At 67.2% G+C, this 23,832-nt stretch overlaps 2 protein-coding genes across 9 annotated transcripts in view; one reads left to right on the top strand and one right to left on the bottom strand.

Annotated features, from left to right (window-relative positions):
* ACOX3 (acyl-CoA oxidase 3, pristanoyl) overlaps positions 1-15,265 on the bottom strand; it is a 20,616-nt gene extending 5,351 nt beyond the window's left edge. For 2 of the 6 annotated variants that reach the window (XR_008630174.1, XM_004617470.2), the window contains exons 1-17: positions 13,753-13,863; positions 10,965-11,200; positions 10,582-10,821; positions 9,665-9,739; positions 9,472-9,561; positions 8,893-9,036; positions 8,535-8,623; positions 6,751-6,847; positions 5,839-6,021; positions 5,177-5,299; positions 4,194-4,314; positions 3,591-3,713; positions 3,404-3,517; positions 2,340-2,455; positions 1,054-1,228; positions 856-923; positions 412-498 (exon numbers count right to left, since the gene is read on the bottom strand). Coding sequence is in view for 5 of the 6 variants with exons in the window: in XM_004617470.2 (XP_004617527.2) it covers positions 412-498; positions 856-923; positions 1,054-1,228; positions 2,340-2,455; positions 3,404-3,517; positions 3,591-3,713; positions 4,194-4,314; positions 5,177-5,299; positions 5,839-6,021; positions 6,751-6,847; positions 8,535-8,623; positions 8,893-9,036; positions 9,472-9,561; positions 9,665-9,739; positions 10,582-10,821; positions 10,965-11,159 (2,040 nt within the window). In the remaining variant the exon portion in view is untranslated. Of the gene's footprint in view, positions 1-411; positions 499-855; positions 924-1,053; positions 1,229-2,339; positions 2,456-3,403; positions 3,518-3,590; positions 3,714-4,193; positions 4,315-5,176; positions 5,300-5,838; positions 6,022-6,750; positions 6,848-8,534; positions 8,624-8,892; positions 9,037-9,471; positions 9,562-9,664; positions 9,740-10,581; positions 10,822-10,964; positions 11,201-13,652; positions 13,942-15,091 lie in introns of those variants that run through there. The other 4 variants (XM_055138063.1, XM_055138062.1, XM_055138065.1 and 1 more) reach the window with 4 other exon arrangements.
* Positions 14,230-23,832, top strand: TRMT44 (tRNA methyltransferase 44 homolog). 3 transcript variants are annotated; one of them, XM_055138068.1, is made up of 11 exons: positions 14,230-14,370; positions 16,492-16,600; positions 17,356-17,575; positions 18,488-18,556; positions 19,245-19,352; positions 20,082-20,153; positions 20,431-20,537; positions 20,848-21,031; positions 21,828-22,125; positions 22,487-22,603; positions 23,109-23,832. In XM_055138068.1, exons 1-11 carry the CDS (start codon positions 14,292-14,294, stop codon positions 23,366-23,368), a joined length of 1,623 nt encoding a protein of 540 aa, XP_054994043.1. In that variant the 5' UTR covers positions 14,230-14,291; the 3' UTR covers positions 23,369-23,832. The 3 variants fall into 3 exon arrangements, with proteins under 3 accessions (XP_054994043.1, XP_004617526.2, XP_054994042.1); XM_004617469.2 differs by lacking the exon at positions 14,230-14,370 and adding an exon at positions 15,482-15,972; XM_055138067.1 differs by lacking the exons at positions 14,230-14,370; positions 18,488-18,556 and adding an exon at positions 15,482-15,972.

Genomic DNA, 23,832 nt, shown 5'->3' with positions numbered 1-23,832 from the left:
ACGCAGAGGCCCGCGCCCCACTCGTCTGCAGCTGCCTTCCCGCACCTGCCCCGCGGCCGGCCAGCTCAGCCCTGTCCCCACCGGCACTTACAAGGGAACCTTCACCCCGGAGCCCGGCGGAGGCAGGCAGGCGGGCAGCCGAGGGGAGAGGGGCACTGGGCAGCCTGGGGTGTCGGGGAGCCCCGGGAAAGGCGGGGTGGGGCGGGGTGGCCGGAAGAACTGCTGGTCCAGTCCCTGCCCCGTCCCAGAAAGAGGGCGGCTGGCAGGCAGCACCCCCCCTCCCCGCCCCGTGTACCCCTCACTGTGGGAACCCACCTGACAGCACCCCAACCCTGGCCAGGACACAGCCCCTGCTGCCCCCGACTGCCCCCACACCTGCTGAGCCCCTCCACCAGCCGCGAGCACCCTCACCTCCCCGTCGGCTCTGGCAATGGGGGCAGCCAGGACAAAGTCAGGAGGGGCGATCGCGTCGACCAGGGCCACCGCGTCATCCTTCAGCTGTGGGGAACCAAGGTGGGCTGAGCCACGGGCGGGGCCCCAGGGGTGGGGGGGACCACGCTCGGCAGCCCCAGTGCATGCAGCAGGAGACCCCGGCGCCAGGCCCTCCCGGCTGACCGCGCTGCTGTCTGAGTTCCTCCTGGGCCCTGACACCAGAGCGGTGGTGCCTGCCAGGGCGAGGGTCATCGGCAACCCCGCCACTGCAGAGGGACCCTCCTTAGCGCCTCTGAGCACAATGGCCACGGCCGCTACCACCCGTACCCCATCGCATGACGGCCACCGGACAAGCACGAAGAGGGGCTGGCTTGGCGTGTCGATGCCGTCTCCTAGGGGACCCAGGGGATGCCCCGCACTCACCTGGGTGCACAGGTCCAGGATGGAGCCTTCCACTACCTGCCCCGCCCGGGGGTCCGAGAAGTAGCCCCCTGCAAGCATAGTGCCATCATGGGGGGCTGGAGCCTAGGCCAGGAGCACGCGCACGGCAGGGTCCGTCCCCCACTCAGTCCTGGCAGTCAGAGGTCACCAGGAGGGAGCAGGGGCCAGGCCAGGGCTCACCTCGGTACAGCAGCGCCATGTGCTGGCTCAGGGACCACAGGCCGTAGAGTGCGCAGAGACGCCCCAGCACCGGCCGCAGCCCGGCCGGCACCTCGGGCCGCTGTGTGTGTTCTCGGAACCGCCGCAGGACCGTGAGCTCCAGGAAGGCCAGAGCCAGGGGCCGGCAGTGGTACACCTGGGCAGGACATGGGGACAGCGCAGCTGGGCAGGGCACAGAGCAGCTGTGCAGGGCACGGGGACAGGACAGCTGGGCAGGGCACGGGGACAAGACAGCTGGGCCAGGCCACGGGGACAGGACAGCTGGGCAGGGCATGGGGACAGGACAGCTGGGCAGGGCACGGGGACAAGACAGCTGGGCCAGGCCACGGGGACAGGACAGCTGGGCAGGGCACGGGGGCAGGACAGCTGGGCAGGCCACGGGGACAGGACAGCTGGGCCAGGCCACGGGGACAGGACAGCTGGGCAGGCCACGGGGACAGGACAGCTGGGCAGGCCACGGGGACAGGACAGCTGGGCAGGGCAGGGGGACAGGACAGCTGGGCAGGGCAGGGGGACAGGACAGCTGGGCAGGGCAGGGGGACAGGACAGCTGGGCAGGGCACGGGGACAGGCAGCTGGGCAGGGCACGGGGACAGGACAGCTGGGCAGGGCACGGGGACAGGCAGCTGGGCAGGGCACGGGGATAGCGTGGCTGGGCAGGGTATGGGGCACGGCCCCGGGGGAAACAGCCGCGCGACAGCGCCCGGTGAGCAGTGAGGACAGCCCCTGCCCCTCCCACTGCTCCTTCCCGTGGGGCCTGTCCCCAGCCCCGTCCCTGCTATGGCCTGCAGCGAGGACGAGTGCAGCAGTGGCCCTGCCATGGCAGCAGTGGTGGGGACGCTGTCTGGCCCGGTCTCTCCCCACGCCTCCAGCTCCAAGGTCCCGCGACAAGGGCTCAGGGCCCCAGCCCTGGCGGACACATTGGTGGGTGCCATCCCTCAAACCTGCCACAGGAGCCACCTGCCACGCCCTGACTCCGCGGCACCTGGCTGTGGGCTGGACCGGGCCAGGACTCGGTGACTCGGACAGGGAGGCACAGCGTGACTGGGGGCCGCTCACGCCTGGCCTGCCGGCACCGGCAAACCGCGGTTCCCAGCCTCTCGGCGCCTTTGGGCTGGCACCCATAGCTCGAGTGAGCGAGCAGGCGAGCGGCAGCAGCCTGATGCCACACTGAGGTCAGGGCTGGGGCCACACAGCGGCGCTAGGGACAGCCCGAGACCCGGGACGCGGGGGCAGACCCAGGCGCACCTGGCAGTTGTTCCTGGCGTCGAAGTCGCTGCGGCCCGACCTCCGTTCCCGCTCCAGCTGCTGCGAACTGGCCCGGAGCAGGTGACACACCAGCCACTCGTAGGCTGCTAGGGCGGCTTCACACGAGACAGAAAACAGGGCGCAGTGGCTCATCTGACACTGGGGGACGGAGCCCTTGCAAGGGCTGGTGCAGGTCCGTGCTGCGCTGCCTTGGGCCAATATGCTGAGCCATGGTGCGCTTCCTGGCATGTGCTCTGAGCCACAGCGTGTGTACTGAGACAAGGCATGTGTGCTGAGTCGTGGCATAGGTACTGAGACATGACACGTGTGCTGAGTCATGGTTGTGGAAACTGAGCCAAGCTGTTAATGTCAAGTCATGGTAAGAATGCTGAGTCATGGTGTATGCCAAGTCATGGTGAGAGTGCCGAGTCATGGTGTGCAGTCATGGTGAAAGTGCCGAGTCATGGTGGGCTGAGTCATGGTGAGAGTGCCAAGTCATGGTGGGCTGAGTCATGGTGAGAGTGTTGAGTCATGGTGTGCAGTCATGGTGAGAGTGCTGAGCCATGCTGCCTATGCTGAGTCATGACTGCATGCTGACTCATGTGTGCAGCTGTGAGCACTACTTTATGGCGCAGCAGGAACTTCCCAGCGCCTGCCAGGCATGGCCAGCAGTGACGGGTTCCCAGCCTCTACCCTGCTGTCCTGTGGGCCACAGGTACCACCATGGAGGTGGCGGGTGCCAGACCTGCTGAGACAAATTCACCCCTGCCATGCTTGGTCAGCTGGTGTCCAGGGCCACCTCTGCCCCCGGGTTGGCAGGAGGGACAGCGGAGCCTGCAGCAGCCTGGGGCCCATATCCTCTCTCCCCAGGCCTGGCCCCGGGCACCCGGGAGCACAGGAACACGAGGCGCTGCTGGCCAGCGTGCTTCGGGGGCTGCTGTGGGGTGGCGTCCACAGTGCCTCGGTGAAGGGCAGACACGCAGCTCCTGCCCCGCCTTGGAGGAGACAAATGGCCACTGCAGCCCCGGGCACCTCCATGGCCCCCGAGGGGACAGGAGCACTACCTGAGGAATCCATGCAGTCCTGGGTGCTGGGGCAGGTGGCAGTCCGGCCCAGGATGTCAGGGTATGCCTGCAGGAAGTCCACGGAGCCCAGGGGGCTCTGCCAGCACGCGCTACCTGGAACCACGGCCCGAGGTGAGTGCGGAGCCCCCGCCCAGAGCTGGCTGCTCCCTGGCCCCGTCGGCCTCACCGCGGGCGCCGCGCTCCAGGAGGCTGAGCAGGAACTGGCTGGTCTGCTGCAGCAGGACGCTGTTGTCACCCTCGTACGTGCAGTTGGGGTCGTTGTCATCGCGCAGGGCACCCAGACGGTTCACTGCCATGGGGGTTGGTCAGTCGGCAGGGCTGCCACGCTGGCCCGAACGTCACCTGACCTGCTGCTCCCCTGGCCTTGCTGTCCCCACCCCACCCCACTCCTGCACTCCTGCTCGGGCTCCACCCTCCCGCACCCACTTCCCTACACCCGACCCCTAATGAGCCCCGCCCCCACGCCCCCACGCCCCCTGTACTCCCGCTATACCCTCCACTGCTGTATCCCCCTGCACCCCATCCCCACTGCATCTCCACTGCCGCTGCTCCCCCCTGCACCCCACCCCAATGTGGGGGCTGCTGTGGGGTGGCGTCCTTGGCTGCCGGGGCCGCCACAGCCAGCATCAGCCCGACTGGCCCGAGTAGGCGGGTCCGTGCAGAACTGAGCCACTCGCCAGTGACGGCACGGAGGAGAGAAGGACTTTGCTCTGCTCTCCACAGCCTGAGTCCACCGCCGGCCAGAAGGCGCTGGCCCCTGCACACGTACTGGACAGGTAGCCGTGTCCCCCACAGGCTTCCCGGCACTCCTGGATACCCCGCTGGGCCGTCCACGAGGCTAGGGGCTTGCCGGCCGACGCCAGAGCGTGGATCTCCCGCCCGAGCTCAGCCTGGGGGAGGAAAGGGGCAGGCGGGTGACGGGGGGCCAGAGCCACAGCACAGGCGGGGGGTGGGTGCTTGCCTGGTCTGGATGACCCGAGTTTGATCCTCGGTACCACATATGGTCCCCTGCACCCTGTAGCCAGTGCGGTGCAATCCACCCCCCCAAACAGGAAACCATGCAGGAAGGGGTGCGTGGGGACCCCTGGACGAGGAGGGGAGCGGCCCACGTCCCAGACGTGGAGGCAAGCTGGCTAACGCTTCACAAGGACCAGCACCGCCCACACCCACCTGGCTCGAAGGACCCCCACCCCAGCTGGCCATCGCGGCCGCTCTAGTGCCCCAGCTTCAAGCGTGCCAGGCACGGCTGCTGCCCTGACGCTCGAGCAGGCTGGCACCGGGCCCAACTATGCCACCTGCTGCCCGGCCTGTTGCATGCTTGGGGGCTGTTCCAAGCTGCACTGTCAGGGCGCAGGCCCACTGCCCACTCCCTGGCCAGCACCCCCAACCCCGGGCCAGTCACCCACCCAGTGTGGGGGTCTGTGAGGAAGACCCGAGCCCTGACATTCTCTGGGGATGCCCATGTGGACGGGGCCAGCCACCCACTCTCACGCGTGCTGCTGAGCACCAGCGGGGAGGCGGCCCTGGCCATCCCCAGTGAGGGGACGCAGGCCTGTTCCCACGTGTCCGACGCCCTGGAACTCAGCTCCTCCCTGCGAGGGTGAGACCCCCAGGGACGGCTGGGGCGTGTCCTGCTGGCGGGGCTGGAGGCCCATCTCCAGAGGCTCGGGGGCGTCTTCTGAGGAGGGACCAGCAGGTCGATCGGGGTCTCCGGCTGGGTGGGCCTGTTTCTGCCCCACCCCCTGCACTCACCTGCTGGGGGCCCCGGTCCTTGTCCAGGAGGCCCCGCTGCAGCTGCACCAGGTCCAGGAACAGGGACTTGGAGAAGTGGTCCAGGGCGTAGGCGGCCGCAAGGTAGGGCAGGAGGCGCCATTGCTGGGAAGGGTCACAGTGTCCACGCGGCACTGTGCCCGGCCAGGGCCCCCGACCCCCAGAAAGAGGGGTGGTATCAGCCGGGGACCCACCCGCTGGACTGCAGAGAGGCTGGGCGCCTCCATCCTGATCCCCACCCCGTGGGCCAACGCTGAGAAGGGGCAGGAGATACCCACCCCGCCCAGGGGCGCAGGGTGACACCGCGCCCAAGGCACGGCCCTGCCTGCACAGCAGCCTGTCGCCTGCTCCGGCCCTCTGACTCGGGACTGCACGGGAGTGACCACTGCACGGTGCGGCCCTGAGGGCCCTCCTCAGTCACGGGGCTGGAGGCCAGACCAGGGGGCACCTCCCCTGCACCCCTGTGCCCGCCGTGCCCCTGGGCTGCTCAGCAGACTCCCCCATGCCCTGCCCTGCCCCCACGCGAACGCCTCCACCCAGAGGCCCCTCCTGGCCCCGCCCAGCTGGTGTTCTGGGATTTCTGGGGAATCTCTGTCCACGCCCCGCTGGCCTGGCCTCCCGTGACCCCACCTGCCGGACGATACCTGCAGCGGGTACTCAAGCACCGGGACCTCCTCCTGCTCTGAGGGCCCGAACTGCCTGCGGGTGGCCGAGAAGCGCAGGGCGATGGCCACGGCCAGCTTCAGGTTCGCCACAGACATGCCCACAATGGTGACACGGCCCGTGGACAGGCTGCCCAGGGCCGCCCCGAAGCGCTGCCTGGCATCCTGGGGGACCAGCAGAAGCATGTGTGGGCCCGTTAGCAGTCACCTGGAAGGGGCCATGTGGGGTGGGCACGCTGCCGTGTCAGCTAGGGCTGATCCCTCGCAGACACGGAGCTAAGACGGGCCCCGCCCTGCCACGGCCGGCCTGCCAGGGCACTGGTGTCACGAGGGGTAATGCAACACGGGCCCCTTTCCACCATGGAGACTTGGGCAGTGCGTGACCCCATACAGAGCTATACTGTGGGGGTTCTGGAAGATTCCAGAACTTTCTCTGGGAACACCTTTAGGTCCCTGCAAACTGTACGGTGCGACCCTCTTTTATTCTGACTGTGTGGTCATGCCTCTTTGCCCTTTCCCAAACTTCTTGGCCCCTGCCCTCTGCACCTGAGCAATCTGTTCAGGGTCTGGTTACCACCGTCCCCCTGTAAGCCACTCTCGGGGTGAAGTCTTCACCCCAAAGCTGACAGAGGCTGCACCGGGGAACCCCAGCATCCAGCCTAGCAGCCACTTCTCAACAGAGAGCAAGACTGGCTGGTGTAGAGGCAGACACTAGCACAGGGGGCGTGTCTATGTAGGGGCGTGTCCCTGAGCAGGGGCGTGTCCCAAGGCAGGGGCATGTCCCTGGGGTAAGGGGCACACTGGGGCAGATGGGCATATCCATGCATGTTGCTGCATGTCCCTGGGCCGGAGGGGTCTAGCCCCATGCACCTTGCAGCCCAGGAGAACCCATACCTTGAAGGGGGTGACATAGGTGCCCTCAGGGGTGACGTCCCCAGTGCGGTTCAGAAGGTCCGTGCGAGGGATCCTCACCTGGTGGAACATGGCGAATCTGCGAGACACGGGGTTCAGGTGAGGGGGCTCCCATCTCGCCCTGAGCCCCAGCAGAATGGAAGCAAGGCTGGCTTCCAGGGTGGCGGAAGCCCCCCGAAAACGGAGCAGGAAAGCCAGAAGCCAGGACACGCCAACACATTCAAAGAGGGCACGGGGCATCCGGGCAAGGCCAGGCCCCTTCCACCGGCAACAGACACTGGCCCTTCCTCGCTCAGGAGGGCAGTGCCCGCCCCTGTGCCCCCTGCAGACACCCCTGACGTGAGACAGCAGCTGTGGCCCATGCAGCCCCGCCGGCGGGGGTGAGTGTGTGTGTGTGGGGGGGGGGGTGCGCACACACACATGCAAGTAGGCAACACAGCCCAGAACTGCAGGGACCCCGGCCCCTTGCCAAACCCAGAGCATAGCCCCCCGCCCCCGCTGAGTGCACCAGGAGACCCCTGCAGGCTCCATGACCCACCACCCGTCACAACCCTGTCCCTGCAGTCCCCACCCTCCCTGCGTGCCCCACACAGGCACCGGCATCGGTTCCTCCCACGCCTGACTGGGCAGCCCCTCACAGACCCACCGCTGGCACGTGGAGTCCTGCCTACCCCCACCCGGGGCCCTCCACAGGAAGGGGGCCCTCCACAGCCCCTCCACGGCTGTGCCTAATGACTGCCCGGCTGCTGGACACTCCGCCCCCTAGTTCTGTTTGCATCGCACCCACAAACCAATCTGCCCTGCCCCCACACTCCGGATGGCATGAAGTGTGGGGGTCCAGCGCCCTCTGCTGGCCAGCACAGCCCCAGGGGGCGCGGGGTTGGGGGGCTCCGGGTGGGGAACAAGGTTCTGCCCACACAGGTGTGGGGTGGGGGGGGGCTCCATCCCAGCACACGCCTCTGTGCACCAGGAAGTGGGTCCTCACGCTGCCCAGGCAGCTGTGGAGACCACTCCTCGTCCTGGGCCACACTTGCTGGCCCTGTGACCACATGCACCCCGCTGGGCCCCAGGCCTCAGGAAGGCGGGACCCCGGGGCGTGGTGTGGAGCCGGACCGCGCCAGAGACGGCGGCTGGGGGTGCAGGCACGGTGAGGACAGAGCTGTCAACAGGCCTGTGCCCTGGCAGCACACACACCCGCTGCTTTTCCTACCCTGGGCATGGCCCTGTGTCCCGAGCCCCACTGCTCACTGGACTCGTGCCACACCTCACCTGCACGGCAGCCTGGGGCCTCTCGCCCGCAGCCTCCCAGGGACCAGGAGGTCTCAGGGCATGGCACGAGGGCCACTCCCACGAAGGGGATGGGCTGATGGCGCTGGCCAGAGACCCCCAGGCGTGCAGGATCTCGGCTGGAATCGAACGGCAGGCACAGCTGGGCGTGCAGGCACCCGCTCCCGACTCGGCACTCTGAATCCCACTTTCGCCGCCACTGTGTGGGGGCACAAGCTGCGGGTGCTGAGGGCCTCTCTGGGAGCCAGCCCGGGCCCCAGACGCAGGCATGTGGGGCAGGTGTGGGCCATAGCACCCAGGCTGCGGCCAGCACCTGGCCACGCTCTCAGGTGAGAGCATGGAGAGAGGACGGCTGTCCCTCGCGCCAGCGGGAAGGACAATGAAATCTCTGTCCTGGGCATGCAGCGGCAGCAGTGACCCCGCAGGGCCCAGGAGACCCCCGCGTGCCACGTTCCCGTGATCACCTCCCCCACACTCACCCGTTGTCCAGACCGTTCTGCCCGAGCTTCCGCCCCATGTCACCGACCATCACCCCTGGCATAGGGAGCAGCGTCTTAGGGTCCCTGATCTGCAGAGTCCAGGAGGGAGGAGGGATGGCGTCTAGCCTCAGGCGCTGTGGCTGTCACAGTGCCGCTCCCAACTGAGGCTCCGAAGCCTGGGGACTTGGGGGGACCCTCAACCAGGGACACGAACCCTGGACATCACACAGTGGGGACTCGGTGTGTGGCCAAGCTGGACACGGAGTGGGCTGGCCGAGAGGGGCTCAGGGGAGGCAAGAAGGGCATCCTGTGGGCCCTCAGAGAGCTGGACCGCGAGTGGACCGGCCCCCGTGCCTACCTGCATGACGAAGGCGTGGAGGCCGTGGCACTGGCCCCCCGGCGTGAACAGCTGGGCATACACCACCGCGTGCGTTGCTGTCTTGCCCATGTTGCCAACCCAAAACTTGGCAGCTTCGAAGTCAGGAGAATGAATGATGAATTCCTGCAGGGCGTAGCGGTCAGGGCAGGCACATGGCAGGGAGGGGAGGGGCCGGGGAAGGGGCACTGCAGGGGCGGTGCGTGCACTCAGGCACGGGGCTGATGGGGGCACAGCGCAGGCAATGAGGCACGTGGCACCATGGCCAGGCCAGCAGAGTCAGGTGGCCCAGCAGGTGGACTGGCCGGGCCAACAGCTGGCCACAAAGGCGGGGCCCCAGGAACCCAGACATGGGTGAAGACCCCCCCTCCTGCCACCGTCACTGTCTGGGGAATCCCGGGGTGGGGGGCTGGGCTGCTCCTTCATTGCCGGGGAGCCACACGGTGCCAGGAATTGGCCCGAGACCCCCACAGCAGTCCCCGCGTCCCAGCTGTCCCTCTGGGCCACTGCCCTGGGCCTCAGCCTGGCTGTCAACTGTGCTGCCTCACAGAAGGGACCCACCTGTGTGGCGGGGTCGTAGTGTGCCGTGGTTCGGATGGCCTTGGTGTTACTCCCGTGACTCAGTTCCGTCAGTGCGAAACAGCCAAAGATCTTCCACCGAGGCAGAGACGCGTTCAGGCGAGACGGCCGGCCCGGCCAGGGCCTGTCGCCTCCCCGAGGGGCAGCCGAGAGCAGGGCTCGGGGGCCAGCTCACCTCCATCCGCAGGCTCCTGGAGAGGTACTGCAAGTGCCGCTGGGAGCCGGAGCTGTAGATGGCCGAGGTGAACACCTGCGCAGACCAGAGCCGGGCTGGGGACGGGGCAGCTCCTGGCCGGGCCCACTGGGCAGGGACCCTCGAGCAGGGTCCCAGACGAGGCGCCCGGCAGGCACGGCTGCCCGGGCTGCCGGCCTCGGGTTCCTTGTGGGCTGCCGGATCAGGAAGAGTCGGAGCCCCACTCCCTGCCCGGGAGAGACAGCGTGGGGAGGGGGGGAACGGGGGCGGGGGAGGAGGGGGCTGAGAACAGAGGGAGGGGTGCGGAGAGCCAGACACGCTCCCCCCCCAGCCACCCTACCCATCAGGCTGGAGCAGGGCACCGGCTCTTTGGCTCTTCCTTCCGCTCCTCCCCATCCCTTCTCTCCCCCCACCGCCCGCTTCCCCCCTTCATTTTCTTTTCTTGTTTTGATGCTCGGGACTTACTCCTGACTCTGCGCTCAGGGGACCATGTGGGGCGCCGGCGGTTGACCCTGGGCTGCGTCCTACCTACTGCATTATCTCTCAGCCCCCATTTTTTTTTTTTTTAATAAAGCAAGACCTCGGGGCACGGCGGTGGCTCAGAGGCTGGAGCCCTGGGGCGAGGTACAGTGGCCCTCAGACCCCCGCAGAGCAGAACTGTCCTGGCGCTGTTTGGGTCCCCACCCTCGGGCGCGGCCTCCTCACGGGACACTGGCACCCTCGTGCCCGCGCTGCTGCCTGAAGCACCTTTACCACGTCATGCCGGCCACGGCCCAGGAGCTGCCCCGTCCGGTACGCGCCCGCGGCCGCTTGACGGTAAACCTTTCCCGAGCCTCGATCCCACCCGAGCAGCCAGGGCCGCCCCGTGGCGCTGACCCAAGGCGCCCGCCTGGGCTCACCAGCATGTGGAGGAAGAACTTGGCGCCCAGGGACCAGTCGTACATGCCCAGACACTCGATGAGCGCCAGGGCGCGCAGCGGGCACTCGGCCAGCTCCTCCGGCCGCAGGAAGTCGTGCTCCAGGAGGCGGCGGACACGCAGGAAGTTGAGCTCCCGGTACTGCTCCAGGGAGAGCTCGGTGATGCCCCCTCGGGGCTGCGCGAACAGGGGGTCGCGCTCCAGGACCGAGAAGATGGTTTTCTGGGGGTGCAGGAGAGGGTGGGTGGGGGCCGGCCCTTCTCCCGCGGACACTGTGGGTTCCGCCAGGCCAGGTCCAGCCTTGCCCAGCGCACAGTCCCGGCTGGACAGTCCCCCTTGTCCCAAAGGCCCGGCGCTGGCCTCACCTTCAGCTGCAGCGCCTCCGCCCCCTCCAGGAACAGGGCCAGCTCCTTCCAGCAGAAGGACGCGCGCGCCCGGTAGGCGTCCAGGGGCCCCTGGGGCAGGTCTGGCAGCAGGGCCTCGGCGCCACCGTCCATGTTGCTGTCCGGCGTGGGCGCCATGACCCCGGGCCCGTCCCGTCCCAGCTGACGCACCGTCATCTGCCCTCTGCACTCACACAGTCACCAGCCACCACGCGGACCTGTGGGGTGAGCCAGAGGACGGCTCTGAGGGAGCCACCCCCACCCGGACAGCCACTTGCCCCAGGGAGACGGGAGGGACCCCCTACAGTGGACATCAGGACAGACGGCTTTTTTTTTTTTTTTTTGCTTTTTGGGTCACACCTGGCGATGCACAGGGGTTACTCCTGGCTCTGCACTCAGGAATTACCCCTGGCCGTGCTCAGGGGACCATATGGGATGCTGGGATTTGAACCCGGGTCGGCCGCGTGCAAGGCAAACGCCCTACCCGCTGTGCTATCTCTCCAGCCCCAAGGACAGACGGCTCTTGGGGCACCCGGGGCCAAGACGGGCACGCAGGCCTGAGGACAAGCCCCGCCCCCGCCTGGGCGCCCACTGCTTTCTACGGGACCCTGGATAACCCGACGGAGATGGGCAGTCTGGATTCAGATGGCTCAGGGGAAACTGAGGTCTGCCTGGGAAGGAATGAAGCCAAACTTTCCCTCCAAAGAAGAATTCGCTCCACCGGCTTTTCCCTAACGTGCCACAGGAGCGGACCGGAAGTCCCCAGGAAACCCTGCCTCAGGGCCTGCGGCTGAGCCCGCCTGGGGTCGTCCCCGAGCACAGCCAGGGCGCACCAGCAGCAACAAACCCCAACAACAAGAAACTAAAGAGCACCAGCAACAAGCAGCAGAAAATAAGCCATCCCCGCAGCAGACACGAACCAAGATGGGATACCGCCAACATCAAACCCAGTAAGATCCCGCAGCACTCGCACCGCGGGGCCGTGAGCAAAAGCCTGAAAACCCTGCACGGGGCCCTGGGCAGGAGCGGAGCCCTCGGGTCTGCCAGAGGAGGGTGAGATGTGGCAACCACTTTGCAAAAGGTCAGTGAGGCTGAGAGGTTGCACGGCTGCCTGCAGAGCTCCCGGGCAGAGGGCCCACGAGAAATAAAAACTCACTGCCAAGGACACAGCTGTAAACAGGGTTCACTGGGGCACGGTGGCCAATACTCTCGGGCAGAAGCTCAGTGTCCATGGTCAAACATTAAACACGGAGCACTGTTTGCAACACAGCTACCAGATGCTGGGCTGTGTGTGTGTGTGTGTGTGTGTTCTGTGTGCGCACAGGTCTGAACAGCTGAGCACAGACCCCAGTGCCATTTTCACCCAGTGTCCAGCAGGGGCCAGCACAGAGCTGGGAAGCGCAGCAACTGCCTACAGGGTGCAGAAAGTGTTCTGCGACCCGGGCAAGCTCGGTGAGTACTAGATGTAAACCACCGGACCGGGCAGTTTAGAGAGTGAATAGTAGGTACGTGCGTGAGATTTCAATAAAGCAGTTCTTTTAGAGAGAGTGGGGCTGGAGCCGTGAAAGGCAGGGACGGCACTTGCCTTGCATGCGGCTGACCCAGGGTGATCCCCGGCACCTCACAGGGTCTCCCGAGCTTCTCTAGGAGTGATTTCTGAGTGCAGAACCAGGAGTAAGCCCTGAGTAGCTCAGGGTGTGCCCCGCCATTTTTTTGTTTGTTTTGGGGCCACACCTGGTGATGCTCAGGGGTCACTCCTGGCTCTGTACTCAGGAATCACTCCCAGTGGTGCTTTGGTGACCACATGGGATGCCAGCAATTAAACACGGTTCGGCTGCGTGCTAGGCAAGTGCCCTACCTGCTGTACTGCCACTCCAACACTCCCCCCCAAGTTGGAGACACACCTGGCGGTACTCAGGGATGACTCCTGGCTCACTCCTAGCAGGCTCAGGGGACCAGATGGGATGCCGGGATCGAACCAGGATAGGCTGCGTGCAAGGCAATCTCCCTACCCATTGTACTATCGCTCTCTCAGCACCATTTTTAAAGAGAGGTGGAGCAGAAATCACTGGTTTTGCAACTCCACTCGCCACCATGAGCCAGACAGCCAGTCCCGGGCACCAGGCCAGAGGGCAGCTCCTCTGCAGCACCCTCCCACCAGCCCCACCCCCATCTGCAGAAGTGAGCTGCAGCCCCTGTCCCATGCCCCTGGGCTCCCCGAGGATGCTCTTTCCAAGGGAGGGACCAGCACTTGTCAGGGAAGCCCTTATCACCCTCCTTAGACATGGACAGACGCCACAGGCCTGATCTGACACCCCGAGGGGGATCGCAGGAACCAAAGCATCTGCAGGCCGAGTGGCAGCCAGGAACACTGTGTGGGCCCGGTCAGGGCTCATCTGCACGATCTAAAGTCGGGAATGAGTGACCCCTCAGGGCACACCCCGGGTGTGGCCCCCAAATCAAAACAAAACAGAAACATAAAGTCCAGGCTGCAGACTGGCCCCAGGCGCTGATCCCTGTCCTTCAGCCGTCTCGACCCAGGACGGGTCCAAACTCTCCAAACACGCGCCTCTGCGGCGCGCCCGCCCCGCAACCAAGCCAGGCCCGCCGCGGGGGTCCGGCCGGCCCGGCCCCCTGACCCCTCGCCCTGGGCTCCCCTGTGCTTCCTACCCGCTTTCCTGTGCCCTTGCCTCCTCTTGTCCCCTCACCCCCTTCCTCCTGCCCCTGGGGCCGCCTTTCCCCTTCGCACTCTTCAGCCGTCCCCCTCCACCTTGGGTGTCGGATCCCTGGGCTCGGGGTGTCCGCGCCGCGGGGTTGCACTCCAAGCTCTCTAAGCACCTGCAGGAGCTGGGGCGCTGCAGTCTCCCCCGGCTCAGCCCCGCGCCTGACGCCATCGGGCCGCGCCCTGACGTCATCGGGCGGCGCCCGGGCCGCTCCGGCGCCCACCCCCGCTGCGCTGCATCCTCTGCCGCTGGGCCCCGCGGGGTGGCCTCGGAGGCACACGCACGCCAGTAATACCCCGCGCTCCGGCCAGCGCCCGAGTTGAAACCTGCCCCAGGTCCTGGTCGCGCACTCGGCTATCCGCACAGGACAGGAGCGTCCCTGGAGGGGCCGCTGCACCGTGGCTCCCCGGGGACGGAGGGGACAACTCCGTCTCAGGCGCCGTGCACGGGCCATCTTCGCTGCCACCCCTCCCACCGCGCCAACTCCCCCTCAGACTGCAGAGCGGAGCGCTTGGAAATGCCCGTGAAAATCAGACGCCGCTGCTGCAGGGCGAAAGAAAGAAAACTAGTTTTCTGAGCTTGTGGGATGAAGAAGGCAACTGCGCTCTCATCAGCTGCCCTCCCCGCGCCAGGGCGGTGCCAGGGACGTCTCCCAGCGCGGGGAGGTGGGGGCATATTCGGCTTCTCTTCTGGGCAGCAGCGGGGGGTGGTTTGTCTTCACAGGTGGGGCCATCTTCCCTCCTTGTGGCCCAGCGGGACTGGGGACAGGAGGGCTGGAGTGTGGACTCAAAAGCTCTGTCCTCCCCATCCCTTGCGCCCCAGGTTAGCCTCAGGAAGGGGAGGCCAAATCACAGGGGGGGTGATTCGGGGCCAGGCCGGGTGCCTTGGCAGCAGCAAACACCCTACATGACCTCATTCCTGAACATTCACGGCCAGAGGAGGGTGCCAGGGGGCGGGAGGGGCTTCGCACAGACGCACCCTCAGGCTGGCGCTTTCATCATGATGGTGTGTGCCACTAGTACGGCAATAAGGGGTCTCAAAAGGGGTGAGCCCCGAAGTTGCATTGGGGTATCAGACTGAGAGGTGGCACAGAGGCGGGGCAGTGAGCGCACACCCCAACCAGCCAGGCTGCATGTGCCCCCCTGTGCTCAGAGTCCCATTGGCCCTGGGGTTATGTGGGGGTGCCCCACGCGAGTCTCTAGGGCTACGTCGGTAGCAGGAGCCTCCGTGTGTGCTGGTGTAACTGAGCTCCCGGGTGCCCTCAGGGACTGCGCCGCATCCCAGGGGCGTGGACCGGGACCCCCGCGGCCGCAGCGTGGGGAATGGTGGGGGAAGACGTGGTGGAGAGAATCTGGGGTGGCGAGACCCCCGGGGGACAGAGCTCACCTGACACCACTCCTGGGGTAAGAGCTGGGAGCGAGGGCCAGGCAGGGGGCACGTGAATAGGTGAGGGCGCGGGCCCCCAGGGTGGGCCTCCAGGCGTGAGCGCAGCTCCTTGTGCTTAGGGGCCCCTTTGCCGGGGACACGCAGTCTCGGCAGGAATGCCACCCCCTCTGAAGGCACTTCTGGATTCCTGACCCCTCCCCGCAAAGCCCCGACCGGGGTATCTGCCCGTCGCCCTCTGCCCGGGCTCGGCTTGCAGCAGGGACCACCCCCCGCCCCTCGCTGCTCCTCGTGGGCACACCAGGCGGCCAGGCCGGTGGGTGGTCAGGGCGGGCGCGTAGGTGCCAGGGGAAAAGGGACCTGGGCCATAGCGCGGGGCGGCGGGGACGCCCCGACTGCCCTTTAGGCTCCGCCCCACGCTGGCGCCCCGCCTTACGTCATCGCCCCGCGCCTCCACGCTTGCGCCCCGCTCACGTCATCGCCCCGCGCCGCGGCCAGGAACCCGGCCGGCATGGAGGAGGTGGGCCGGGTGGCGGTGCGTGACCCGGCGCGGCTGCCGGGGGGCTTCTGGGCGGCCGTGGCCGTGTGGCTGGAGCGGCCGCAGGTGGCCAACAAGCGGCTATGCGGCGCGCGCCTGGAGGCCCGGCGGAGCGTGACTCTGGGCCGCGGCGCCGCGCCGGCCCCCGGCGCCGCCCGCGGCCCCGACCTCGAGCAGCTGTGGGACCGCTTCTCCCGGGGCCTCGCCGGCCGCCACCCGGCGCTCCGCGCCCTCCTCGCCGGCCCCGGGCCGCCCGCCGAGCTGCAGCTGCTCCTGCGCAGCGTCATCCCCAAGGCCACCCCGCGCTCCCCGCTGGTCGCCCCGCGCCGGGAGATGGTCGTACAGGGTACGAGCGCGCCTCCGCCGCTGGGCCGGGCCTGGGGCCGGGGAGGGGAGGGCCGAGGGTCCGCCCAGCAGCCGGAGCCGGCGCCCGCAGGAAGAGGCTCCACTCCGGGGACCTCACGGGCCTGCGGAGAGGCGGCGGGAGTGGCCGGGTGCTCGGTGCCGTGCCCAGCCCAGTTTCTCCGCTGCTGCCCGTGAGCCCCTCATTGGCGTACCCCCAGTAGTTGCCCTGCCTGAGTCCGTGTGTCTGCTTCACCCCGTAGGACATGCAGAACAGCAGCTGCGGCCCAGCCGGTGACTGCGGGCATGCAGTGGTCCCCCATCCCCCATCCGATGGCAGGGGCGGGGGGCGCTGTCAGTTTTCCAGCCGCTCTCACCTGGAGACCGTCCTCTCCCCCCTGGTCAGGACGCATGGTGGGGGGTGTGGGTTGGCCCCGCGCTGTGTGCTCCTGACCAGGGCCGGGCCATGGCTGTACCCCGCGCAGGGATGTACTCCTGGGCTCAGCGGCTTGTCTCCCCCTAGATGTCCTCGGAGGACGTGTGACTTTCTTGCCACTGGAGGCCGACGGGGGCTGCGAGGTTGAGCCCTGCAGTGTGTACCAGCTGCGGCTTCTGCAGGAGGGGGAGCAGTGGTGAGTGCCCCTGTGGCCTTCCCCTTCGTCCTGGCCCCCAGAGTGAGCAGCAGAGGAGCCACTTCTGGCTTGTTGGTTTGAAGAAGGTAGATTTCCAGGGGATGGGGCCCGAGAGAGAACACAGCAGGGAGGGTGCCAGTCTGGCTTGCAGCTGGCCCAGGCTTGATCCCAGAACCCCAGGTGGTCCCCTGAGCCTCACCAGGAGTGATCCTTGATCACAGGGCCAGGAGTAAGCCCTGAGCACTGCTAGCTGTGGCCAAACAACGAAAAATGAGTTTCAGGGCTGGGAGGGAGGGCATGGTAATTTTTTCTGAAGAGGAAGTGGCGGGCTAGCTCAGTGGGCCCCTCAGCTGGAGTACTGGGGCAGGCAAGTGTACCTCTCTGGCCGGGCTGGTGTTGTGTCCTGGTGGGGACTCCAGTCTGTGCTCTGGAGCCTTCGTGTGTGCGGTCCAGGTATGGCCCTGTTCGGACCAGTGAAGCCCACCTGGGGCCAGGGCTGTGAATGCGAGAGGTAGAGAGGCATTGATCCAGTCCTGCCTGACCCGCAGAGTGGGCAGGAGGGAGGGACAGTCGCCCTGGTCCTGGATTGCCCCGGGGCTGAGGCTCTGTCCCTGACCCCCATCCCCCTGTCTCCCCATAACCCCCACGGCCAGGTGGGAACGTGCACTGTGCAGTGTGAGGCTCTGGGCCCGGCCCTGCACCCCGATGGATGGACAACAGCTCTGCTCACCCCCCTCTCTCTCTTGTTTTCAAAGGTTCATATCTGTTTTAATTTTCTGTCCAGAAAAGTGGCCCTCAGATGGGGTCGTATGTCCCAGCCTGGCCTGGCTCGGAGGGGAGCTGCCGGCCAAGTTGGCGCGGTGGAGCGGCGAGAGCAAGAGCAGCTGTGGCAGGGGCACCCTGTGTCTGCTCCCCCTGGAGCCCTACAGCGGGACCTACCGGCGGCTGAAGGACAAGTACAGGGACCTGGTCAAGGTGACTGCAGAGCCCCCTCCCCCGCGGGCAGGTCAGAGAGCAGGAGAGCAGATTGCGGCACAGATGGGCACAGATGGGCTTCAGCACCCGCGGAGACGAGCAAGACAGACGCAGGCTCCCGACACCGCACCCATCCGTGCCGTGGGCATCGTGCCCCTGCAGCCCGACCCAAGCCCAGCGGCGGAAGCTCCAGCCTTTGTCTGGGGCTGTCCTGCTGGCCCTCGAGAGCTGAGCATCGGGGTCGTCCCCACGCTTCCCTCTGGCTGAGTTCACTGTGGGGAGAAAACCGCGGACCTAGACTTCTCGGCTCCCCACCGGGGCGCTGTCCCCAGGGTCCCTGCAGGTGTCACAGGGAAGATCGCCCAGCCGAACCAATCCTGATCTGCCCCCCTCCCTTGGATCCTGCTCTTGGCCCTGGCCTGGCCCCGGTTGCCTGTTGGGTGTGTCACTGCACCCCAGATGTCTCAGCTGCAGTTTGATCTTCTGAAGCCTCCATCATCCTGCCCCGTCCCAGCCCTGCCTTGGGGTGGGGCTCTACCCGGGGGGAGCCCCTGCCCCTCCAGCTCGGAGATGCAGCCTGTGCTGCCTCTCCACTGCCTCTCTGGGAGCCCGCACTGCCCTGCCCCACGCTGGCCCTGGGCCCCTGGAGCCACCCCAGGCCGTGAGGGCCCCGCCCTGCTGTCCTCTCTGGATCCAAGACTCGCCCGTGGCCAGTCACAGCCTCTGGTGGGGTCAGGCCAGTCCATGGTGCTGCCCACCCCCTTGCTTCTCCTGGCCCCTTCCCTTGTTTCTCTAGAGAGTGAATAGGGTTGTCCAGGCCGCGCAGTGACGCACATGCCCTCTCTCGGACAGTCGTGCCCCCCCAGTCTGTCCCTTCATCACACAAGCCTCACCCCTCATGGAATCTCCTAGGTGTGGCCGGAAGTCACTGACCCCGAGAAGTTTGTCTATGAGGATGTGGCCATTGCTACCTACCTCTTGGTACGCGGGGGCCATTGCGGCGGGGCAGCTGGGGTCAACAGGGCACCGAGCAGGCTGACGGGGACGTCTGACCAGAGCTTGGGCAGGGAAGTGTTGGGGGCTGCTGGGCGGGAGAAGTAGAGACAGTGCCAGACTCCTGCCTGTCCACCAGTACTGCCCCCACTGACCAGCACCACGCCCTTACTGACTTGTGCCACCTCCCCACTGACCAGCACCTCCCCTACTGGGCAGTGCCACAGCCCCAGTGACCAGCACACTGACTAGCATCTTTCCTAGTAGCCAGCACTACTGCCCCCCGACAAGCATCACCCTTCTAGTGACCACTGCCAGCCCCCTAGTGACCAGCACTGCCCCACTGGTCAGCACCATCCCCCTACTGACCAGCCTGGTGCCCAGTGTTACCTCCCATGACCAGCATCACCTCCCTGGCCAGCTGCCCACCCCAGACCTGGGCAGCCCTTGCTGTCTCGGCTCTGCCCTGCAGCGTCAGGTGCGCTGGCCCCTGGCTGTCTTTAGAAGCTGCAGGTGCTCTGGGCAGATCCAAGGCTGAACCCTGGAGAGTTGCCTTGGGGGCCCGGGGTCCCCCCCCCCCCGGGCCCAGGTCCTGCAGGGGGGCAGAGCCTGAGGCCCGCGTGGTGATGGGTATTCCCAGGAGTGCCAGGAGTGACTCTGCTCTCCCCTCTCGTAGGTCCTGTGGGAGGAGGAGCGCGCTGCACAGGGCCTGGACACCAAGCAGTCCTTCGTGGACCTGGGCTGCGGGAACGGGCTGCTGGTTCACATCCTGAGCACCGAGGGGGTGAGCCCAGGGCTGCGGGAACAGGCCCCTGCTGAGCACCGAGGGGGCGAGCCACCCGGGGCTGCGGGAACGGCCCCTGCTGAGCACTGAGGGGACGAGCCTCCTGGGGCTGCAGGAACGGCCCCTGCTGAGCACTGAGGGGGCGAGCCTCCCGGGGCTGCAGGAGCGGCCCCTGCTGAGCAGAGAGTGGTGGGCCAGCCCAGCCCTTTCTGCACTTGTAGCGCGGCTTCCAGCCCTGTGCTGGGCAGCACGGCATCAGAGTTGTGCCTGGCTGTGGCAGGGCTTCACTGTGACCTGGCCAGCAGCTTAGGAGGTGGGCGGGGACCCACACAGACGTGGCAGGAGGCTGCAGGGGAGCAGATGGCAGCTGGCCCCCCCGTGTGGCTCGGGGCGCGGCTGGAGCATGCCGCTGTGAGGAGGGTGCGGCTGAGGCCCGCTGGGGGCCCTGCCAGCCAGCAGGGTGGGTGGCACCTGGCGTGAGCCATGCGGGCTGGGGCTGGCTGGACGCCAGGTTAGATGCCCTCTTGTGGCCCTTGGCCGCGCCTTCTGGGAGAGCATCCGAGCACAGCAGACCAAGGGGCTCAGAGGATGTGTGCGCAGCGGGCGGTGATGGAGGGACCCAGGCGGGTCACTGGCCAGGTGTGGGGGCTTCCCCGGGCCCTGCGGGGGTACAGAGTCCTTTGCACTCGCTGGTCCCGGACTCAACGAGGTTTCTCGTCCCGCCCCCAGCACCCCGGCCGCGGCATCGACGTGCGGAGAAGGAAGATCTGGGACCTGTATGGCCCGCACACACGCCTCGAGGTGCCCACCTGAGCTGCCCCCTCTGTCACACGCATCCACAGCTCACACGTGTGCACTCCTCATACGCATCCACTCCTGGCCCGTTTGTCCATGTTCACTCCCATTCTCGCCTGCGCATTCACTTGTTCTCACGCTCGAGTTCACACCCACTCGCAACACACACCTGCGCCTTTGGCCCCTGCACGCACTTCCACACACTCACGCGCTCACCCCCCAGTGCTCTGCTGCCCGCAGCTCTGCCCTGGGGTGGCCTTCAGCCTCGTGCCTGCTCTGCCAGGAGGCCGCCATCACACCGGGGGACGAGATGCTCTTCCCAGACGCGGACTGGCTGATCGGGAACCACTCGGACGAGCTCACGCCATGGATCCCCGTCATCGCGGCCCGGTGGGCGAGCAGCCGCTTCTCGGCAGCCGTGGGGGTGTCGGGAGGGTCAGGCGGGAGGCAGGGCCGTGGCCCAGGTGGGGTGGCGTGCCGTGTGGAGCATCCGCGGGCTCTGCGAGAGGCCTGAGGGGGCTCCTGGCAGTCTGGGCCAGCTGGGCCGGTTTCACGTGAGGACTCTGCGGTGCCACAAAGTAGGGGGCCTCTAGGCTGCACCTCGGGGTACCTGGGGCCGTGTGGTGCCAGGGTTCACCAGGGCTGCTGCAAGCAAGGCAGCTGCCCCCTCTCCCATCCCCTGACCCCCTACCGCCCCCAGGTCCTCCTTCCGCTGCCACTTCTTCGTGCTCCCCTGCTGCTTCTTTGACTTCGCGGGCAGGTTCCAGCGGCGGCAGAGCCAGAGCACGCAGTATCGGGAGTACCTGGACTTCGTGACGGAGGTGGGCACCGCCTGCGGCTTCCACGTGGAGGAAGACCGTCTGCGGATCCCGTCCACCAAACGGGTGCGTGCCGTGCGGGCCCCGAGAACCGGCGGAGCTGGGAGTTGGGGACAACTTCCCGGCCTTCATGAAGCTTCCTCGTTCCCGTGGACAGAGCATGTGCCAGGGCCCTGTGCTGCTGGGAGCCCGAGGCCCCGAGGCCTAAACCATGAGGGCCACAGGTGTCCACCCGGAGTATGTTCTGTGGCCGTTCTCTGACGCGACATCAGGGTTTGGGAACGACCATGAGCCTCATACTGGGCCTGACAGCTGCTTGACGCAGAGGCACGGCGGGCCAAGTGGCCACGATGGTCCAGAGAGGCCGAGTGTTCAGCTGCAGTCCAGGTGGCTGAGCTGTCACCTCAGCAGCCCTGCTTGCTGCTGGGTCCTGGAGAGCGGGTGGCCGGGCTTGGGCTAACCGAGGGTCCTGGGGCCTGCACCTCCCTGCTGGTGTCCAGCCCCTCCAGGCCCGGTTCCAGCTGGACACCGAGTCCTGGAAATGGCTGGTGTAGTTGTTGGACACCAGGCGCCCAGGTCTGACGCTGGCGCTTGGTGCCCGAAATCCTCCTCACCCATGCACAAGTGCCACATCTCTCTGGGGTCTGTTTTCTCGTACCTGAGGTTTGGGGCATCTTGAGGCTTAACTGAGCCTCACGGCCTTCCCCACACCAGCCGTCGACTGCCCTCAGCCCTGCGCCCTGCATGGGCCCGTCTACCGCCCGAAGCCCTCGGGACAGTTGGGGGGAGCCATGCTAGTGGGGTGGGAGGTCCCGGCTCTCCGTGGACGGGTCCGTGGGGCAGCGTCCTGCTCTCCCCGCAGGTGTGTCTCATCGGGAGATCCCGCACCTACCCGGCCTCCAGGGAGGCGGCCATGGACGAGCAGAGGACCCGCTACATCCGCAGCAGACAGGAATGTCCCCCGGACCCTGGCCACCAGCAGGGGCCCGGCCGCTGGCTGCCCGCCTTCCGGCCGCGGGAGCAGGTGGAGCGCGTGCGGAACGGCGCCGCCCTGCCCCGGGAGCTCACTGAGCGCGTGGTGCTGCAGGTGGCCCGGCTCCTGCTGGCCCACGGGGACCCAGGAGCCGCCCTGAGCCAGACCCCGGCCTGGAATCCCGGGGGTAAGCCCCAGACCCCCGCCCGTGCCCGCGCCGGCCTCTGGGCGTGCCGTGTCCGGCTGCCCCCCCCCGGAGCCCCACCCTCTCCCAGCTGTGCCATGCGTCGGGGCTGCCTCCGTCCTGCCCCTGGCAGGGCCGTCCGTCTGGGCCTGTCCCCGGATCTGGCGGGCTAGGGGGGCACACTGGGTGCAGGGTCACAGCCCGTTAGTTCTCTTAAACTTGCGCTTCTCCTGAGGTGGGGACCGCTGTGGCGGCTGGGCCCAGCTCAGCCCTTGGACCGCTGGCCTCCACGCTGGGTCAGGGACTGGGCCCGGGCCCCAGCTGCTCACGACGCCCTCCCCTGGGGGGGGCCCCATCTCCACAGGGAGCCTGTCCTTGGCGGAAGTGGCCTGTGAGCTGGACGGGGAGACGCGAGGGCAGCTGCGGCGCGAGTGTGGGGGTTTGCAGACCCTCTTGCGGAACCACCACCAGGTGTTTGCAGGTACCTGCACAGCTGGCCCTTGGCCCGTCCTGCAACCCCCTCACCGCCCCCTCACCATGCTCTCCTGCTTCTCCCTGGCACTCCGACAGCACTGTCCACGCCATGTGGGTAGATGTGGGTGTGGATGAGCCAGTGCGTACCCCAGCCCTGCTCTGGCACGAAGACCTGCATCCCCGCGGTCCGTGCCGGACCCCTGTCAGGGCTCAGCACGTGCGCCCAGCCTCGGGGTTCAGTGTCTGGGTCCTGGCAGGGTGGGGAGACCACGGGGCAGGCGTCTTCTGTGCTCTCCTCTGTGGCCCTGCTGTGTCTCTGGGGACACACTGGGAGGTCCCAGCTGCCCCAGGTGTCCCCACCTCCTGCCCTCATTCCTAGACGGATTTGCCCCACTGGGACAGTGTCCCGGACCCGCTCAACACCTCTTCCTGACAGTGCCCCAGGCATCCCTCCCACCCTTGACCTGCAGTCCTGCTGCTGCAGGGTCCCTCTGTCCCTCTCTACCCCACAGTGCACAGCGGGCGAGTCCGCCTTCGCGACTGGAGGGAGGAGCCGCTGGCCGAGGAGGAGGAAGAGGAGGAAGGGAGCGTCCGAGGCAGCCAGCGCAGGCAGCGCTCCTCTGCCCGTAAGACCCGCCTCTGCTGGTTCTTCTCGCACCATCCGGACGGCTGCGTGCTGCCCGCACCGCGCTGCCCCTTTGCCCACGGGCCCGCAGAGCTGCGGCCGGCTCGGGACCCCCGGAAGCAGCGACAGCGGCAGGAGGCCCCGTGATGGGCGGTGCGAGCACTGCTGTGGGACAACTACAGGGTGTCCACTTGCCCTGCCCAGCGTGCCTGCCTGTCCTTGGGAAGCTGCCTGGGTGATGGCCCTGCCCTCCTGTTTGTCCCTGGGACCCAGACGGCCTCTTGGGAAAACACGCCTGCTGAGCCCCCAGGGCTGCGCTCGCTGTCCGAGTCGTGTCCAGCGCTGTGCTGCAGGGGGCTGGGCCCTGGCCCTGTTTGTGAGGTCTTGCCCGGGAGGACCAGAGCCGGGGTCTGCACTGGTCCGCACAGGCGTGGTGGCCCGTGAAGCCGCAGGGCCCCCACTTGCTGCCCACAGGTCATAGAGCACCTTGAGGTCGGATGCCGCACGGCCCCTTTACAGCCAGCGATGTGCCTGCCGTGTGGTGGGGTAGAGGGTGACCAGTGTCCTGGCCGGGCTGTCGAGACCCCAGTGGCAGCTGCGAATAAACTTTC

The sequence above is a fragment of the Sorex araneus genome, chromosome 5 (assembly GCF_027595985.1).
Source record: "Sorex araneus isolate mSorAra2 chromosome 5, mSorAra2.pri, whole genome shotgun sequence".
Lineage (NCBI taxonomy): Eukaryota > Metazoa > Chordata > Mammalia > Eulipotyphla > Soricidae > Sorex > Sorex araneus.
The sequence above is the reverse complement of the archived record's forward strand: the minus strand, read 5'-3'. Positions and strand labels throughout refer to the sequence as shown.